At 34.8% G+C, this 21,119-nt stretch overlaps 1 protein-coding gene across 1 annotated transcript in view; it reads left to right on the top strand.

The window, feature by feature from the left end:
- The window catches only part of CTTNBP2 (cortactin binding protein 2), a 77,375-nt gene that overhangs the window by 32,456 nt on the left and 23,800 nt on the right, over positions 1-21,119 (top strand). Inside the window, exons 4-8 of the mRNA XM_021553472.2 lie at positions 1,089-2,739; positions 8,991-9,194; positions 14,638-14,737; positions 17,231-17,381; positions 18,427-18,681. Of these exons, the coding sequence (XP_021409147.2) occupies positions 1,089-2,739; positions 8,991-9,194; positions 14,638-14,737; positions 17,231-17,381; positions 18,427-18,681 (2,361 nt within the window). The remainder of the gene's footprint in view (positions 1-1,088; positions 2,740-8,990; positions 9,195-14,637; positions 14,738-17,230; positions 17,382-18,426; positions 18,682-21,119) is intronic.

Below are 21,119 nucleotides of genomic sequence, written 5' to 3' on the forward strand. Positions count from 1 at the left end.
GTTTAGCAAGGACTGATAATGCCATACCTGGTTTTTCATATGTTTAGCACTGTTTTTTGGGGCTCTGAGCAGCCTGGTCTAGTGAAAGGTGTGCCTGCCTGTGGCAGAGAGGTTGGAACTTCAAGGTCCCTTTCCAATCTAAACCATTCTATAAGTCTATTTACCACTTTTGAGAAAGGGTTGGTGTGGTTTTGTGAAAAGCATTGTGCAGAGTGTCAACCTGGGATAAAGCTCTAAAACCCCAGTGCAGCCTCTATGCTGCTAAACAGGTTTTGAAGTATTTGAAACCAAGATAATGTTTAGAATGTAGGTATCATTTCCCACAATGGTTTCTTCCTCAAAGGTGTTTTATAAAATGGTTTATTACCCTATTTTTGCAGTGCTTTTCTAGAAGAGGGTCTGTGAATAAAAGCGTAAACAGTAGGCAAAATAAATTAGAGGCAATGGCTATTTGAATAAGGGGAAAAGTTATTCTCATCTGTTAACTGTATTTTAGTAATAGTAGCTTATACACCACTGATGTCAATGAGAATTTTCACTATTATTAAGTACAGGGAAATATTTCTGACTGTGCCAAAAATTTATCTTATTTATAAATTTTAAAATAAGATCCAGGATACCAGTTATGTTCATGATGGACTTAATCTCCTTCAGTTGGAGGAAGAGATAAAACCTCACCCCATCATTTCTGTCCTAAAAGATTTTTTTGCAAAGCTCATCTCTTACTTGTGTTTGATTGCTTTACTGAGATGACTATTTGTTATGCCAAATTTTTGGAGAACAGGTAGCTCCATCACTCAGGAATCACAAGCATTTAACTACTTTGGAGAGTCTCTCTCTTGTCAATGGAGGAAATTAAAAGAGTTTGCTTAGTTTCTAAATTGTTCTCTCTTTATTTTACTTGTATAAGAGATGGCTCTCTTTATTTTACTTGTATAAGATTATATGCACTTGTGTTAGATGTCACAAATCACCTTCCTGGGTTCATTTTAGTCATACTCACAGGTTTAAAATATCAGTGTCAGGTTAATACTAGATTATTATGAAATGAGAAGTGTTAATGAGAATTATTTTCTGTTTTCTTACAGTTGGAAGTGGAAAAATGTCAGTTACAGAATCTTGAGCTGGAGCACAGAAAGCTATCTGCTCGCCTTGAAGAAGAACGTGGAAAGAATAAGCATGTAGTATTGATGCTAGTGAAAGAGTGTAAGCAGTTGTCTGGCAGAATTGTAGAAGAAGCCCAGAAACTGGAAGAAGTGATGTCAAAATTTGAAGAGGAAAAGAAAAAGGCTACTGAATTGGAGGAGTTTCTTGCAGCTGAGAAGCAAAGAAGTACACAAATGGAAGCTCAAATGGAAAAGCAGCTGTCTGAGTTTGACACAGAGAGAGAGCAGTTGCGTGCCAAACTTCACAAAGAGGAAACACACACCAGTGACCTCAGAGAAGAAAGAGATAAAATGATCAAAATGATTGAGCAATTAAAAAAGGAGAATGAAAGTAAAGCTAATCTTTCTCAGAAGGATAATGATAGGAGTCTTGTTTCTATTTCTGTTGAAACAGAAGAGCCAAGTTCAAGAACTGTTGCTTGTCAAACAGAGACAGTAACGATGGACAGTAGCATCGAAAACGCTAAGAAGTTGCCTTTGACTGTCTCTATAAAGCCTTCTACAGTGAGCCCATTAGTGTCTGGCAATCCAAAAATGAATGTGTGTGCCAATGCAGCATTTGTGAAGCCTGTCATTGATAGGCAATCTTCATCTAGTGAACTTGTCCCTCCCACAACTCCTGTTCTTGCACAGAATCAAAACAGAATTGAAGAAAATGGACCAAGTACAGGCTCATCCCCTGATTTATCAAGTAGCACTTCCCCTTTTTCAAATAGTAATTCTCTTTGCACCCCCACCACACCAACTGCCACAGCTCAGAATTCCTCGCTCTCTTCATCTGTACACAGTTTGCATTCACCATCTGCCAGCACTACTGGCCATCCAGGCCTAAATCCACGAGTCCAAGCAGCTAGATTTAGATTTCAGGCAAATGCAAATGATCAAGACCAAAATGGAAACACAACCCAAAGCCCTCCCTCAAGGGATGTATCCCCGACTAGTCGTGACAACCTTGTTGCCAAACAGGCGGCTCGGAATACTGTTACCCAAGCTCTTTCAAGATTTACAAGTCCTCAGAGTAGTGCTCCGTCGCGGCCAGGGACGTCACATTCAGTGGATGTTGGCACTTACACCCCAGTTGGAAAAATTACTTTAAAGACTCCAAGTGTATCAAGAATTGACCGAGGAAACCCTCCACCTATTCCTCCTAAAAAACCGGGGCTTTCACAAGCTCCTTCTCCACCACACCCACAGCTTAAAGTTTTAATGGATAGTAATCGATCCCCAAATACAAGTGCAAAAACTGACAACAAAACCATGACCTCACCTCTTTCAAGTTCACCACAAGGAATCAGGGTAATAAATGAGGAAATTATTTCTAAGTCCTCACCTCAGCTGCCACCAAAACCTGCTATAGATTTATCTGTGGCACCTGCAGGCTGTGCCATGCCAGCCATAGCCTCATCTCAGGTGGGTGCCTGGCCTTCCCACTTTCCTGGACTGAACCAACCTGCATGTTCAGAAAATTCCTTTGTCATTCCCACCACCATTGCCTGTAGCTCCTCCATAAACCCTGTTAGTGATTCATCCTGTAGACCATGTGATTCAGACAGCCTCCTGGTAACAGCATCAGGTAAAGGGATTGATATGCTACAAACTCTCCTCAAAAACTTATATGTTAACTTAGATGTCTTGTTTGATTTATTTATCTTGTAACTTTCTCATTCTTACTTTCTAAAAGCTAAAATTTTCCTGTATATTTTTTCCACATTCCAGGGATATGGGAATTCTTTTGCTGATTTAGTAATGATATAAATAAGTTTGCTTCCTCAAGGAAGTCTCCATATTGAAAGCTTTTTTAAAGAGGACTAATGTTTAAAGTAAGTGAGCTGCAGATTAGAGTGTATTAAACAAATTCCTTTAAATTTTTTTAAATTTATTTTTGGTTAATGCTAGTATTTTGGACCTCCTCAGTCTGAAATGATGTTTTGAATATTACCTCTTCAGGGGATCTTCCATGGAATATGTATTTTGATGCTATGTGAATCTTTTAAAGAATAGGGAATAGCTGGGGCTATGGTATTCTGCTATGGCAGTAGATGGTTATACATTAAGACATGTAATTGCCTGTATATCACTGCCATTTCCATACTACATGCCTATAGAATATCTTTAATTTTATTTCTGTTTTTCTATAGTTCTTTTCTCGGTTGTAGGCTTTGTTAATACTCATGCATGGTATCTCACAGACTCACTTCAGCAGATATAGGCACAAATTTGCTGTTGTAAAGTTAAAATTTAACTGTTGATAATCTTAAGTCTGGAGTCAATGTGTGTATCTGCTACTCATTTTGCATTTTGGTGGGGACTTACTGGTGTGTCTGATGTGCCACCAGCTTCAGGGAATCTTCTTGATGGCAGTAAAGTGAACAAAGACAATACCTTTCAGTGAACTGTAGATCTCCTATAAAGCTTTTTATCAACGTATTTCCCTGCTGAGATCGCTAGCGCTAGAATATTAGGTAGAAGCTCCTCTTAGTTTGACTTCCACTGCACTGAAAAAAAACCACAGTTATGGAACACTTTAGACCTTCATCAGCATTGAAGTATGTTTGAATTGTCTCAAACTTTCAACAGCTAGTTCAGTTATGGTACTGCAGTCCCTCATAACTCTAGTACCTGCATCATCATCTGTAGGGCATAAAAGCCCTGCACAGCCGATCTGCTTCCGACACATAACCACTTTCTCTTGGTAACTGCACCAAGAGCTAATAAGTGAGTTGAACTCAAGCACTAGTCCTGGGGAAGCCATTCCAAAAACAATGTGTGGCAAAATTGAGTGTGTATATACAGGAGATTCCAGGTTTCCTGTTATTAAGCAATTTTTCTTCCCATTCCACTTCATTGAAGACTTTCTACATGTATGAGGAGTAACCTAGTCATCATTTTAACATTTGGTTGTCACACCATACTGTCAGGATCCTCTCTTCTTTCTGAATTATGCCATAGAATTATGAGCTCAGAAATCTTATCCGTCTGTTTGTCTACTGCTCCTCAGAGTCAACAACATTGGGGTTTGATGACTGCCTATTAGTTTGCTGTTTTCCATGTGGATATCCTGAATTTAAATCTTAAATTCATATTCCAAGATGAGTCTGATTGCCATGTCAGATAGATTGTTAGTCTTCCAGTATTTCAAGTATTTTCCAAACTTAATTTGTGTTCAAGTGCTATTAGGCTCCATAATAGAATTTTTAAATTCATTTAAAAAAAAAATCTAAGATTTTATGAACATAGAACAAATTACTGGAAAAGTCAGCTTCCAAGTGAATAGTCTTTGTAAGCAAGAGATTGTCTTCCTCAAATCCTATCAACATGAATTAGGTGTATGCAACAGTATTACATTATTTATCTGATATTTGGTAATCACTTAAGGTAGTTATTGATTATTCTTTAGAAGGATAAATCTCATACCTTAAAAATTACCAGCGCTTTTCTTCATAATTTCATGTATTGTTTTTGCTTTAGTTGGTGCTTTGCAGTATTAACATTTTTTTAGGAGAACAGTCATTCTTTTCAATCAGACTCTGCCCCCAAATACTTAATTTGTGTTTCTTATGAAATGTGTGACTGTTCTCAGAGAAAATTCTCAAAGTGAGCACTTTTTGTCAAAAATTGTTAGATTTTTTTTTTTAAATTTTTAAGATTGCTTTCTTTCTCTAACTCCCTTAACTTTTTTTGAAGAGGCATGGAAATATTTGTTGATTTAATTCTATTACAATCCTTACTCTGAACATTTCATCTTAGTACTTTGTAAGTGACACTGTTTTTCAGGAATGTTTGCAATTGCAGATGGCAAACCTGGTCCAAAGTTCTCCAAGAAAGATTACTTAAACTCTACTTAGCTCTATGCTATTGTATTGTATTAATATAGAGATATTATTTCAGTATCTTCTTTACTGGTTACCTACAGGCTCAAAGAACCTTAATAACTTAATCTGTAATATTCACATAAATATTCAGGAGGTTATTTGTGTTCTACCCAAAATAATGCTTATATTTATTTATTGCACTTATTCTTAAATCTCATTTTCTTTATGTTTTTAAGGGAATCTATTTTGGCCAAGTGTTCTAGCAAACTGCAGAACCAACTAAATTTAGAGCAACGGATATTATGCAAGTATGGAAAACATTTCCTTCAAAATGATATGCTAGGAAAAAATAGATTTTATAAATACATATAGAAATAGAAAGATAAACCAAATTTAATAACACTGGTTTTGTTAAGATAATGTGGTCAGTAATACCTGAATCCATGCCACTTATTCCCTTTTTCAGCTTTTTTTTTAAGTATGACTTTCTTTGAGGTGAGAAAGATCTAAGAAACTACAAGTGCTGCTGAAACCTCCTCCCCATAGCTGCATTTCCATGTCCTCTAGGCATGGAATCAGTTAGTTTTATTAATGATCTGGTTGATTTTAATATGTTTTATTTACTTTTTTTTCAGAAGATGTTTAGAATTTCAGTTTTACATTCAGTTAAAGCAGAATATGGTTAAATTTATTAATATTTTATTGTACAGTAAGTAGTGATCTTCAGTCAGAATTCTGTAATATTTTTAACAACAGTGACAAAAAAATTTAACATATTAAAGGACACTGACAGAATCCATTTTCATACTTTTTTGTTGGTCAGTAAATTCATGCTTCTTTCTTCTTACTGTGGAGTCAAAAGAATTGATAATAACCTAATCACTAAAGGATTATATTTATTATTTTTAATAGAGTTTCCTAGTGAGCTCAGATTGATTTAGGAACATATCAACAGCCTGATTTTCAGTGAGGAAATGTCTTGGTTCTAGGAAAAGGAACTCTTCAGAGCAAACTTAAAATGGGAGCTCTAATCCCTGTCACTTAGACATTCTGCTAAAGTAATGTGATTGTATCTTCTTTTAGAAATGGCTGTTGTATCACATGTTGCTCTTTTATCCCTGCTAGGAAAAGACATGGGCCTTCCTCATTAATGTTAAGCAGACTGCACATAGAGACATTACAATGAACATTTATGGCCTGATTCAAAATCTGTGGCAGTGTTTTCATTAACTTCAGCAGCCTTTGAATCAGTGCCAAAATGCTTCTGCTCTGTTTGTATTTCTGCAGTTCAATGGCTGTAAGACTTCAAAATGGAAACAAATGTGGGCGTTTGGATTATCATATCCCTGGGATTTCTGCTTTCACTTTCTTTTTATTTTTGTGCTTTCTGTGTCACTTTTGAATGAAATTTTTTTTTTTTATTTTGCCCATTTCTATAATGATTGATTTATTCTCTCTCTACAATTGGCTTTGAAGATAAAAGTGTGTGTGGCGAGGGGGGTGAAGGACTGATCTAGGCTCTGAAATTAACCATCTCACATTCTGAAGCTGATGCCAGAAGCTGTTTTTGTCTGTCCCTCTGCCCTTCATCACTGCATGCTTGACAAGCTTTCACAGATTGCTTCACATTTCCTAACTTTTTGAGTCTGTAACGGTATCGCTTATTTATTGGTATCTTCTAATGTTGGTGCATTTTATTGGATGAATTGAATTTTATTTTACTGCTTCACATTGATAATAGAATGTAAAGTTATATTTATGTTATTACATATTTTTGTCTCTTCTAGTATAATTAATTTCATCACTGAATTGCAACAACATATTTTTCCTTTCAAGGATCTGAAATGAAAATTAAGATGTGACATTAAAAAATTCCTTTCATTTTGGCATTTATCTTAAGGATGCCCCAAGAGCAAGCAAACAAGCAAATAAACTACGTCAAAAATTGCATTTTTTTTAAAGGAAAGGAAACCCAAAATACTATTCGTATCACCAAAATTCCAGTGTTACTTGGATAAAAAATTTTAGTAACAGTATTGCCACCTTGGCAATATCAACTGTCAGTTAACTACCACAAGAAGACAGTAAAAACTACACAAGTACTATCTAGAAACATTAATATATGTATACCAACAGCTGCAGCACAGCTACTTTCAAAGAATAATAAAAGGCTGGAAAAATAAAACTACTTTCACAATGGAAAGGAATACTTCAAGTTTTTCTTTGGACCTTAGGGAATTTTGTAAGAGTTAACTGTTCTCAAATGGTGGAAGTCAAAGATAATATCTTTTTTTACCACTTAAAGGATACACTTTACTTTGTATGTTGCTTATTATTGTTTTAATAAACTTCAGAAACCCTCAAAATCCTCTGATTAAAAGTATTGGAGAAATAAGTATTACTAAAAGTATTAACAGTCAGAAGGTAGCTTCAGAATTGAAGCTATAAAAAGGCATATGGAGTTAATTTTACAATTTAGTTTAAATTTGGATTTATGAGGTAACTTCATAGCTGCAGTGATTACTTCTTACAGTGAACATAAAAAAATAATAATTAGCTAATAATATTGAGAAAATACTAAAAAGGTGTTTCCTTTAGATACTTCACTAGTAATCTTAATTTAAATTGACAAAATTAGCTTACTTTAGAAACAAATATTAAAATACTCCAAGCATTTTTTTGTTGGAGTTTTTTACCTGGAATCAAATGATGTATTCTTCATTGGTGTTGCTCAGATGATGAATTCTTGTGTAAGTCTTGATGTTAATTAAAATGTATCAAGATCTTACAAGGTACCCAGTCTGTTGTTTCTGTAGAATTCTGTTGGGAATTTCTGTATTTCATTTTGTTTTCCAAAATGTGGAGCAGACCATCCCATCATAGTACTGCTACTACCACATACTTTTTCTAGTTCAAGATGTTGGATAGCACTTACCAGCTTGAATGGAACTGAAGCTAATGCCCTGCAGCTCTTCTTCAGTCTCAGGCATTGAAAAACTGCATTAAAAGCTGCCATAATTTGCTTTCTATCAAATTTCAGCCTCATGTAGTAGCTGATTTGTGGCCACAAAAGACAAAGTTATATATTCAAGAGATAAATACAGTGTGTATTTTCTAAAGGTAATAGTGAAAATATAAAAAAAACCAACCCAGCCTTTCTCCTGTTTTCTCTTGCAGTCTTTGCTCAAGGAAGGATGCACAAAATATTCCATGCCTTATGCAGCAAATTTCATATTCTTAACAAAGTCCCTACTAAAGCTGATAAGTAGTCAGCAGAACATTTAACCACAACTCCTATGCTTTTAGAGTTTTGGATTGAATATTCTTTGTTAATGGAGTGACTTGAAAGCTTTCATACATGAATTTTGTATAACCTGTTATTCATTCCCACTGGAGCATTTTATAATATATTGTTTAAGTATCACTGAACAAAAGGAACATTATCTTAATGGACAGTTCAATAGTAAATATATTTTTTCTGTATTATTTATATAAATGATTTCTACATGTTTTTTCAAACTTATTGAAAGGCACCTTAAGGGCTCTCTATGCAATTTATCTTGGTAACTACATGTGAGTTATATAAATACTAAAGTTTGCACTAAGGAGGATAAAATTACATATGAAGATAAGTACTTAGTTTTGGGAACTTTTCTATAGATACTTAAAAAAAATCTTCTTAGCATATTGCAAATAATTTAAAACTTGTCTATAACTTCTGTTAGCTTTGATAATACAAATTTTTTTGAGATATCCAGATGCTACTACCATTCACAAGTTTCACATTGACCTTTTGTAGGAAGGTCATGTTCATTTGTCTCAACAAGTGTCACCCCTCAATGCAGTTTTTATTCTTCAGAATACCTTCTAATGTGTAGACAAAGCACCATCACAAAACTTTTGCTAAACTAACAAATGCAGTAATTTTGAAGATACTTTTTAATACGCAAAAGAACACAGAAAATGCAGGGTTTATTTATATGTCTCTAACTTCTGTTGCTTTAACTCACAGGCTGGTCTTCCTCCCTAACCCCTTTGTTAACAAGTGGTGGTCCTGTCCCCCTGGGTGGCAGGCCCACCCTTCTTCACCAAGCTGCTGCCCAGGGAAATGTCACTTTATTATCAATGCTGCTTAATGAAGAAGGACTGGACATTAATTACTCTTGTGAAGATGGCTATTCTGCCTTGTATTCTGCTGCTACAAATGGACATACAGGTAAATGATACTAAGATCTAGTATGGCATCCAAGCAAACTAGTGAAAGCTTACTTCATAAAGTTTTAATATTCAATTAAGTCAAATACATTCTTCTTAAAAATGTGAAATTGAAAGTGGGATATATTGATTATATGACGAAAATCATGTTATAGCGTGTATATATAAGCAATGCTTCTTCAAGCTGAATTTTGGAATTTTCTGTTTTCAGAAAGCATTTGAAACACAAAAAATTGGTAGCATTCTGCAGGAACATCCATTCTAATTCTCCACTCCCTTCATATAAAAAGCTACCAGATATTATCACCCCATATTCTGTGAAACACTAAAGATCTTTTGTAGCAATAGGAGCTTGAAAGAAAGAACTTTTCTCTACAGGGAGTAAGCAGCAAAAATAGGTGGTCATCAGGGTTTTGATCTTCTGCAGCAGCAATGAAAATTCTGGAAGATAGTGTCATAATAGTGTGTTACTTGGGAAATAAAATGAACTGTCTTTATTTTTAACTGAATGAAATAGCCTTCATTTGTTACCTAAGCTCTTCTGAGAAAATTAAAAGGTTTTTTTTTTTCCTTTCCCCATGACCCCAATCCTCCTCTGTATTGAGAAAGTAGCATTTCTGAGCCTTTCAATGGTCAGTCTTCATATTTTATGAATATATTTATGGAATGCAGCAAGTATGTTACTAACAGATAGGCACTTCATGGATACAAATTCCTAGCAGTAATTTCCAGACTTGTAACACAAGGCTCTCAAACAACAGTTTGTTTTAAAAGTCCAGTGCACATTACTATAGCTTTTTCTACCTACATGAAAACCTCCAGATTCTTATATTGCAAGTGGCATCATTATGCTGTTTTGAACACTAAAGATGAAATCCAGCAATACCAATGGCAAATATTCCATTAATATTTAGTAAAGTCAAAATTTTATTTCAGAGTAGAAGGTGGAACATAGTCCCATTCAAGCCACTGCTTTCAAGAGTACTTTGTGTTTTTATTTAATTAAATATTTGTTAGTGTCACAATTACAAACCTCTGATCCAGTGTTCCAGATAGTACATAGACTATTTCATAACTATTTTCAAATATTTTAAAAACTAAAATTAGGATACAGAATCTGCAGCTAAGCAGATAGTGTACATTTTTCTCACATATTCAGGGTTAATTTTGCTATCAGGCACAGGGAAGGAGGAATTTTCATTTTGTTCAAAATGGTATATTTTGTCTTTGCTTCCTAGGGGGCTATGGGTTTTTTGTTTTCTGTGGTTTTTTTTGTAGAACTATCTGGTCCTTTTCACACGAGTTTCTTTCCTGTTGCCAAAACCTCTAAAATAGTGAAAAAATACTCTTTTTTTCCCCTTTTGTGATTTTTTCCTTTTTTCAACTTATCTGCAGTATTAAGAATCCAAGTTAGTTATATTGTTGGATTTATTATTCTCCCCTCACTAAATGGATGTTTGGTCTATGCTTCTAGGCATACATGCAGTTATTACTAATATTTGTGGGAGACCATAATTGACCCAATTCTTCTTTATTCATTTTATATTCTAAAATTGCATCCAAGCAAAGGATTTTCAGTTACTGAGCAGCTCCTACTGACAGCAAGGGCAATTTCATTCCTTGTTTTATTGTCAAAATTTCAAATAAGAAAGACACTTGACAGAATTGTGCAAACACAATAATAAGAACAAACATATGCATATGCACCCTGTAATTGTTTAGTATGTTTTAATTTTTGAGATAAAAACTGTATTACAGAGCTTATAGTGTTGCTCTTCTATTTATAGTTGACAGGATGTGAAAAATACTTGGTTGTACAAATCATCACATTTCAACAACTAAATGGATTGTATGAACTCTGAATGAGAGAATCACACAACAGAAGCTTTGATGTCTCCTTAGTAAATTATATGAAAATTGAAAGGATAGATCTGTAAATTTTTTTGAGAAAGATTTTTGTGCTTAACCTTATTATATATATATATATTATATATATATAATCTCTTTTCATTACTTGTAGTTTGTTCTCAAATGAATATATGTAGCAATTCAAAGAGGAGACTTTTAAAAACAAGTTTACTTAAATTCTATATGCTTAAGAATGGATGTACAAAAATAAATATTTTTAAATGTGCTTTCTAATACTTCTTCTTAACTAGACAGGTGGAAAGAAATGATACTGCAGTCATTTTAAGGATAAAATAATTTATTGTTCATATTTTTAAATGTTTTGAGTTGTGTTGTCAGTGATAATTTTCTGTTGGTTTGGATTTTTTCCCCATAGAATCATACAGTCACTTAGATTGGAAAAGACCCTTAAGATTATTCAGTCTAATTATAAGACTTAACACAAGCCTACACTGGTGGGTGATCATACCATGATTTAATTTATTGAGAACATTTTTAACATGGGTTTAGTGAATAAATGGATTTTGAGATTTCTAAGTCAACTAACAGATTTTCGTGTTTCTCCGGGAGAAGATTTCACGAGAAGAAGAGTAACTTTAGAACTGATAAAAGCAAGCATAATGAGTACCTCCCTTCAGAAAAACCGTGTTTTGGAGATTCTGAGAAGAGTGAAAACTGAATTATCCCCACACATTTTCAGTGAAGAAGTACAGTATTTGAGATGTGTAGATAACTACATCGTGGTAGAGCACATTGCAACCAGCATGGTAGCAGCAGCTGTTACATGATCTCAGCCCTTTCTCTAGAAAAAATTGAGTTACACAAGAAAAGAGCACTGAAATATTCTGTCCTAATCTATCCTAATTGCAAAATGTGTAGCTTTCCTGTTTGGAAACAGTTGCCTTTTGAGAGCTGCAGCAGAGGGTTTTTCCAGCACATGAAGTTAATAACAGAAGCTTTGTTTCCAACATACACTGTCCCAAATTCTGTAGGTCTGAGAGAAAGAAATGCACCCTAAAAAGACACTCTTTCTTTGTATTTGAATGGACATGAGTAAACTGTTAATTTCATTATTTAACCACTAGATTGGGATAGCTGGACAGGTTGTATTGTTGGTCTGTCTTGGTTTTACCATTAGAAGAAATACTTCAGGTCTGTTGTGCACTTAATAACAGTAGTTCTCATAGCTAATAGATCTGCATAGCTGTATGATGTTGCAAATCGTGACCATTCTCTACAACAAAGAGGTGGAGAAGAACAGAGTGAAACATAGCAGTTCCTGAACCTGAGAGATGTGGAGAAAATAATATCCTTTGGACTCAGCTATGTGCTAATCATATGCATTTATGGTGTAATTGATTCTCTTCTATCCTGAGTATTTGGAGGCTGTGGCACCCTGATTGATAGAAAAAACCTGGAATGGTATGGGAAGTAGAAAGGAGTGAGGTGCAGAGACATACAGCTACATGGAGTCAGCTTTGTCAAGCCACGGATGTATCTGCATGATGTTTGCCATCACTCTGGAAGAACTAACTACCCAGCTGTGGTGGAGAGCAGTAAAATCTCCAGGTGTTTATCTTAATTTGCTTCAATGTTTTGCTTTTGCTATGACCAAAACTTTTAACTTAGTGGCACCAATGTCTGTCTAGTGCCTGCCCTTCCACCCAGTACTCCCCACTGCTTATTACTTTTATGGCAGACCAGAGTGAACCAGAGTGAATGAGCCTGGACTGACCCAAATTATCCTTCTCCAAATCCCCATAAAAATTCCATCCAGAAATCCCAGGCATCTTGGAGACAATTGCTCTTTTACTTTATATGCCACCAGAACAGGTCATGTAGAGCTTACTAGCTCACATGTTTTGCCTTATACAAGTAGCTGTATTTCCTCATGGTCACACTTACCCCTAAGAATAAAAAGCTGCTTTCAGAAGCAGTATTTTCACAGAGATAAGCTGCATGAGAAACAGCAATTATACAGACATAACTTACCACCTGAATGATCTGCCAATCAATAAGTGTGAATTAACCATGCCTTTCTAGACAGGTAGTCTTGTTCTCTGTGTTCATGGCTTTTGCATGGCTAACATATGCTTTATGAATAAACAGCAGAGTATTCTAGCCAAATACTTGAAACTTCTACATGAAAATTTTTTCAACATCCTTTTTAAACTTTAAAAGTATTTTAGGATGTCAAGCAGGAATCTGTATTTTCAAATAAATAATTTAATATAGGACCCAGATTGACCATGGAAATGAGAAAAAAAAAAGTTATTCTTAGCAGAGTATTTTTGTGTTGAAAAGTGAATGAAAATATAATTTTATTTTAAGTGGTGCTATCTTACAATTTGAAGGATGTGGCAAGTTAGTTAATAGAGAGCTTCTTTATGACTTAGAATAAATTACAGGTCAAGTCCTAGTAACTTACTGTGACAACCAACTTTACAACAACAAAAAATAATTTCACATCATATTTCTTGCTTCAAAATTAAAGAATCCAAATTTATGAAATAATAACTTGGAGTGCTTTAAAATGATGTTTCTTAATGTTAAATTATTTATCCAATCAACTCTACAACATCTGTATAATTATTTGAAAAAATTGTAACAGGAGTGAATACATTGAAGAGTGGTATAGACTAGTCAGATTTCTAACTAGTTCTTAATATATTTTTCTGATATCCAAGTCATTCTTAATATATGTTTGGTTCTGATATCTAGAGTTAAACTTCACTAAGAAAACTTGGCTTTGGGATTTTACTGAGTGCTGGAACCGCATATATTAAGCTTGCTCAGAAATCAGGTCAGGAGTTTGTAATTGGTTTTGTAGCTGAGCTTATTTTCCAAGTAGTAGTTTCAATTACAAAAGACTTGTTTTATTTTGGTCTGGAGCCAATTTCAAGAATGAGGAATAGATCAACTGTTTTCTTCAAAGTTAATTGCATCAAATGATATTCCAATTTGTGGATGAAAAGCAGTCTAATTACTCTGTAATTAATTATCTTAAATTAGCTGTATAGAGATGATGCAATCAGGCTGGTACTATTTTTAGCATGTGGTTTTGGAAATATATGAATGGGAATGGCTTGGGGAGGTTTCAGTTTTTCAGCTTATTTTATTTGTCATTGCAATCACAAGTCAGTGCCCTTAAATAAGACTGGCCAGTGTGTTGCTTGAGGTCTTTGTGGCTTGTGAACATCTTCCCTGTGGCTGTCATATTTGTCATGACTGCCAGTAGGCAGTGATGCCTTTAGGGATTCCTGGATAAGACAGATTCCCCATTTGGGAGGTAAAATAGCTATAACTGTGGGAGTTGCCTGCAGTGGGCATGTATTTGAATCCCAGCAGAACCCAGCTCAAGCCCTTTTTGCAAAAGGATGATGATGCCCCTGGGAGGCAATTCTCATCTCTCTCCTGCAAACTTCTTCCTGAGCTTTTATTTCAATCCCCTAAAGTGTGATGTGTAGTCCAAAAGACTGGCTGATTGTTGCCACTTGATCTTGTTGATTCATTCTATGGTTCTGCTTCATTTATAGATTGTGTGAGATTGCTGCTGGCTGCAGAAGCACAAGTTGATGCTGCTGATAAAAATGGCTTTACACCTTTGTGTTCAGCAGTTGCTCAGGGACATGTCAAGTAAGTGAAGCCTTTAAGATTTTGTCTGTCAGCTGTTACTCAATTTTATATTATCTTTATGTTATATACTTTTTCATTACATTATTGCATTCTTATGTATAAGTGTATTTAACTATAATTTATTGAAAATATCTACTTAAATTCATATTCTTATTGGCATTCTGATTTCAATCTATTTGTTTTGTTTCCAATTTCAGCTCTTAAGGTTGCTGAGTGTGTATTCTCAGCAAGTACAATGTGGTAATGGTCTACATGGGCATCATACCACTGAATTTCTTAATTTTCTTTGAGTTATCAGCCATAGTATAGGATCAACAGAGAAAGGAAGAAGGAAATTATTTTTTGTACTGATTTTTTTTCAAGTGTAGAAAACTATGAATATCATAATCAGAGGCATATGAACACCTGAGTTTTCTTCTGAGTGATATATAATCAAATACCTTACACTACAAAACAAGGGGTTTTTAAAAGTTTAAGTTTTATAATATTCATATTCTCTCACTAAAATAAATATCTTAACACTTCATTTGAATAGAAAGCTGACTTATCCTCACAACACTTTGCTATGTATCATTGGTTGTATTGTGGTATTGCCGACTTAATGATTCTTTTTGCCTTAGACTGACTTATGTAATGTGATATCCCTAAACACATTTTTTGCTTTTACTTTTTTAGATACTGAACATGAGCTGAATTGTAAAATTGAACATAGAATGACAGGGCTAGTCAAAAATGTCAGAGAGACTACAAATTATTCAGGCTGTTTGATTTGTTGGTTGCTTCAAAGTTCAGGCACAGAAGAAAATCTAATAGGTGGAATTTGGGGCAACAGTATTGTCTGTCTTCTAAGGTGGTGTTAATGACAGCACTAAACTGCTCTCAGTTGCACAGTAGGTATCTGTCATAGATTTGCTAACCAGTTGCCTGTGACATCTTCATTAACCTTGTTCCTGAGCCAAGACAATACTTACTGTTGTTCTAACTCTAGAGAGTCAGAAAGTCAGAAAGAAAAGCCAGAAATAAGTCAGAAAAAAGTCAGGAAAAAAATCAGGAAAAAAAAAGGTTTCGAGTCTGATCCAGTAATACTACCAGATCAGAAATTTGTTTTAGGAGAAACTTCCAGAATCATTTTCTGTGTGGTCCAGGCCTGGATGACCCTGAACTTGAGGTGGAAAGTCAATACAGCTTTTCGATGTTCACCAACTACAATTTAAAGTATCAAACCAGATATTTCTAATCTAGCAGACTTAAAACTCAGTCTTGAATTGCTCTATGGAGCCCTTCTTAAGATGGTTTTTGTAAGTGTATGTCTAATTTTTGTTAAGGCAGAACATTATTTTTATTTGTATTTTTGTTCTGTTCAATTGAACATTTTTGGAAAGCATAGATCAGTAATTCATATCAATGCTATGTGTTTTACTCTTCTCTAAAATTTTGCATTTTACGTTGAACTTAACTGATTTTCTGACTGGATAAAAATGTATCAAAAATAATATTCGTAAATACTTGTGATTTTTTTTTAGTATATAGTTTCTTATATACTTACATTCTTATATATATACCTTACATCAGTGTAAATATTTTCTCACAGAGTATTTTGTTAAAATATGGTCTCCCAATCAGTAGTTATTTGGCATTGCACTAACTGCTTTGAGGCTTTATTGTTGATATACTTTCTGTTTTTATGGACTGACAAATATTGAGCTGGAGAGCTGGGAACTTATCTTTCTTAACAGTTCTTGTTTGAACTGTAGAATGAATTGACTGGCATTAAGATTTTTGCAAGGTCTTAAGTGTTGTTGAAAATATAGGTTGGGGAAAGGAAAGATAGCCAACCCTGGCACAAGAACTGGGAAAAAAATGGACCTACTGCTACAGGGTTGTGAGGAGGTACAGGAACTTAGATCTGAATGTCCCAGCCCCAAGTGAATTCTTCTTCAGCACTCTATCTAATCTTCCATCCTCCATAACCCAGTAAGCTGCTAGCAATACACCCAAGCCATTCTTCCAGAGTAGTCCCTATTCAGAGATCTGAATGGTATGTACTACCAGGTACTGCCATAGCTGTTTTGCTGCCCCTACTAGGTTACTTTCCCAGATGAGTGTCCATTTTGCTAGTAAAGCTAATGCTAGTCCTTCATTTCATTTTTTCCCTTTTCAATTCTATTTCAAATATCAATAGTCAGAAATATTTCTTTTTGCTCAGCTGAATGGTTTTTTTAAGCAGCTGTCATCGTGTTTTTGTCAGTCTCATGAGATTGAGTGGTTTAGAGTCATAATTTTTAAAGTCAGCTACAGTATTTTAAGATTTACATATTTAAAATAGCCTGTCTTTATACCTATGTGCTTTATACTTGTGTATATGGGTTGATCACAGGTAGATCTGCATCTGTAAAACCAATACTTTACTTAAAATATTTAAATGTGTCAAGTTATAAAGAGGCATTGCATGTCTAACATAAGACAATTTTATTGCTTTATTGTTTGCTGTAGATGTGCAGAATTATTAATTATGTATCAGGCTGATATTAACCATGCTGCTGAAAGAGGACAGACACCTTTGTACCTGGCCTGTAAAAATGGGAATAACAATTGTATTAAACTGCTGTTGGAAGGTGGAGCGGATCGAACAATAAAAAACAGTGTAAGTTAAAATAGTTTGTAAAGTTAGAGTACCTTGTATAGCACTGAATATTGTTATTGAAACATTTATTTAAACTTTTCTTTAAAGCTGGAATAAGCCATATAATTTGAAATTAGTATTTTGTTATTTTCATCATACTTTCTGGGGTTTTTTTAAACTGTATATTGTCTAAAATCTCCTAAATGATGTGACTTTCATACCATTTTACATAATTCAGATTCCACTGGCAATTTGCTGCAGCTTTTCTCCAGCACTAGATTTGTAAAAAGTTTCCACTTTTTAGGTCAGGATGCTTTAGTGTTGTCCTTGAAGAGACAACACCCCAAAACTTTCTTGCCAGTATTGTAAAGTCTCATGTATCACAAATGGCAGAATAGGGCAAAAAAAAAAGTTATATCTAGAGGAGAAGGAAAGGAGGAGTGTCTCAAAATTAGTGCCTACATAATTTACTTTTTCAGGTGCTGTTCTGAAGTTTTTTTATGACTCTGATATCAGTACATTCTTATGACAATAAATGTGGGTTATAGGTTGTTCCAAAATACAGCACAAAGAGTGCTTCACAGAGCATTCTACACCTCCTGTAATTATTACACTGAATCTTTTATCTTTCATTTATTTTACAACTGGAAAGTAAACATATTTGACTTGGAATGAGAGAAAGTTGTGATGTCAGAACTGTGAAACTGACTAATAGATGGATTAATGCAACATGAAACAATATTGATCGTTGGAATCATTTTTGTTTGATGCACAGGAAGGAAGCAGTTTACTAACAGCATGTAAGACCTGTATCACTTAGGCTCTTCTAAAAATTTTGAAGATTTTATCTGTTAGATTGTCCTTGGAGAAAGCTTTTCTTCCCTTTCTTCTACCCAAAACACATACAAGCAACTGTGTTTTTCCAGAGGATTATTATGTCACTCTTGCTTGTCTTCTTAATTTCAAGACAGCACCTCCCATTCTCATTCTTTGCTGATATAATTCTGCAAACAATTTTGTATGTATTTGGTGGCAGTGTGCTTTTTGATCATGGTTTCTTTTTTAGGATGGCTGGTCACCAATTCACGCAGCAGTGGATTCCGGTAATGTTGAAAGTCTCAAGCTCCTTATGTACTATGGAGAGCCAAACAATGGGAACTGTTTAATGGATGCAGAGCCTAATTTAGACTACTTCGATTTGGAGAAGAGAGAAGATGACTATAGCAGTAGAGTAAAGCCTGTTGTTTCTGCAGATCTCATCAACCATGCTGACAAAGAGGGTTGGACTGCTGCCCATATAGCAGCATCAAAAGGCTTTAAGGTTAGTCCATGTGAACAAGTTACAGAAACCTGATAGAATTTAGGCAAAATAAATCTTTTTCTTTTATCTTTGAAGAATTACAACTTAGATGTCAAGTCTAAATTTGTTATTAACTTTATAGGCCAACTTGATTTAACAGAGATAGACCTCCAGCGGACAATTTTCCCTAGAATCCAGGTGTCAAATTGAGTGCATTATTATAGTTAAATGTCTACCTCTTATGGTGCATTAGTAAAAAGAGGAAACATCATTACTTGAAATTTTCAAAGTTAAGGTGAGATGAATCCCACCCTGAATGCCAATTCATTGGACTTATAGATATTAGATGGATATAATTTTGAGTTACATGCAGGAATTATTTCACTAGGAACAATTTTTCCTCTGTGAGAGAGGAGAGAAGAAGAAATTTGAGACCCAGATTTGTGCAGACATACATTATTTAATTTATTATTTTGGGCAGCCTTTTTAGGAGTCAATTAAACATTTTTGTGAGGTTGGGATAACTGATGACATGGAGGATGACCTGACAGGTCCTACTGATGACAAACAGGAGGATTTCTGGAAATATAATATCACTTCTTGACATCAAAAGCTATACACTTTTAACAGTGACCATTTAAAGGACTTCTTTTTATATAGTAGCTGTCAGTCAGATCTCACTGTAAAATTTTTGCCCAGGAAGAAAATAGAGGGTGCTAAACACAGAAGAGTGAATTTTAAGAAAATACAGTCCAAGACTTCAAAAATTAGCTTGTGTTTACATGCCTAGTTCAATACCTGTCATTATGTTTGCTTTTTTTCCTGATAAATTTCAGTTCAAAATAGAGACAGATGTAAGATTCAGTTTAAGTTACAGGTTTTTTTAGGGACAGCCACAGCTTACTCAGCATTTTGTATTGCAACTAGTCACTGTTCCATTACCAGTGTCTGTTAGGCAGATGCAGATTCTCATGCCAGTTTCCACTCATAGGAATTTAGATGGAGTTTAAGGTATTTGCTGTAGTCTTCAAATACCTAAATAATGTGCACTGTGTTGGCTCTTTCTGCAATAATATACTCATCAGGAACTTTGAATTTAGGTTTCATTTGCTGTCTAGAACTGCTTTGACTAATGATCTCTGAAAGTTCTGACACTGGAAGTCTTCACATCATCTTTCATTAATAACTCTATGGTTTGAGTTTCTAAGCACATTCCAAGTCAGCTGTTTAGCAAGATCTGCATTTGGGGTTGAGGGGAGCATCTTAGGTGATGATGTTACACAGCTGGCAATCAGATTCCTGGTTTCAATGTTGCAGAGACTATTACATTGTATTTCATTTAATGCATTTATTTACTTGAGACATGTTTGGGATGTTTAAAAGCTAAAAAAGCTTAATAGCTATCTCCAAGTGCTGTTAACACTTTGACTTCGTTCTCTAATCCATTATGTACACTGCATGTCATTCATTCCAGTGCATGGTAGCTGCATATAAGCAGTGCTGACACTTGCATCCTCTTGTTTTGAGATAGGTAGGGGCCGTTCTTTACAGATTAATTTTGCTAGGACATCTTAGCTGTTATTTTGCAGGCAACAGAGACAACAAAAATCCTCATTTTACTAAGGAAATAAGATGGATTTCTTTGTTCTGTCCCACTTCTAACTGCTTCACTTCAGATTTTCAGCCTTACAGTTCAGTCCTCAGCCTTCTGCTGTTCTGCTTTTCATTGCTTCTATTTGAGAGATAGTGTTAACCTGGCAAGAAAATATGTGCTTTTTTTCTGCTTTATATCCTTCTGGCAAGCTTAGTGAGCTGAACATTTTTTTAAAGTACTTTTAGGTGCTGGTACAGCCTGGTAAAATTTCACCTCACAGGCAGATATACCTTGAATGACTGCTATATTTATGAAAGGTCTGAGGGTATCAGATACATTGACAAAGCTACAAAACAGGTAACACTATCTCAACATGCAACTAGGCACTATTCCACATCAAAATACTCAACAGCTGCTTCTCTGTGTTCTTAAGGTTTGGTTTCTCTGCTATGGTTAACCCCAAACATTATCAATACACTATTAACTAGTATAATTTCCATTGGCTTTTTTTTTTTTTTTTTTTTTCCAATATGGATGTGTCTTTAAAAGCATATCTGAGATGGAAAAGCTTTCATGGAGGCCACTGGTATTATTGCAGAATGATGGTCATTAGAAACAAGGACTTGATCCTTTTTCTGATTGCTGATCAATTTGAATGTATGAGTTTTGATTCAATTTGAATGTCTCAGTTTTATGAGAACTGTTTTATCCCACACATATTTGGGAGGATCTATATAGTGAATATTTTTTCATGGTCCAGTATGATTCTACCAATCCAAATGTATATGCTAATAGCTTCAATGATTTTTACTTTTGTTGAGCATATGACATTTTTAGAGGGCATCATGTTGTCATCCACAAGATG

Source organism: Lonchura striata, chromosome 5 (assembly GCF_046129695.1).
Source record: "Lonchura striata isolate bLonStr1 chromosome 5, bLonStr1.mat, whole genome shotgun sequence".
Taxonomy (NCBI): Eukaryota; Metazoa; Chordata; class Aves; order Passeriformes; family Estrildidae; genus Lonchura; species Lonchura striata.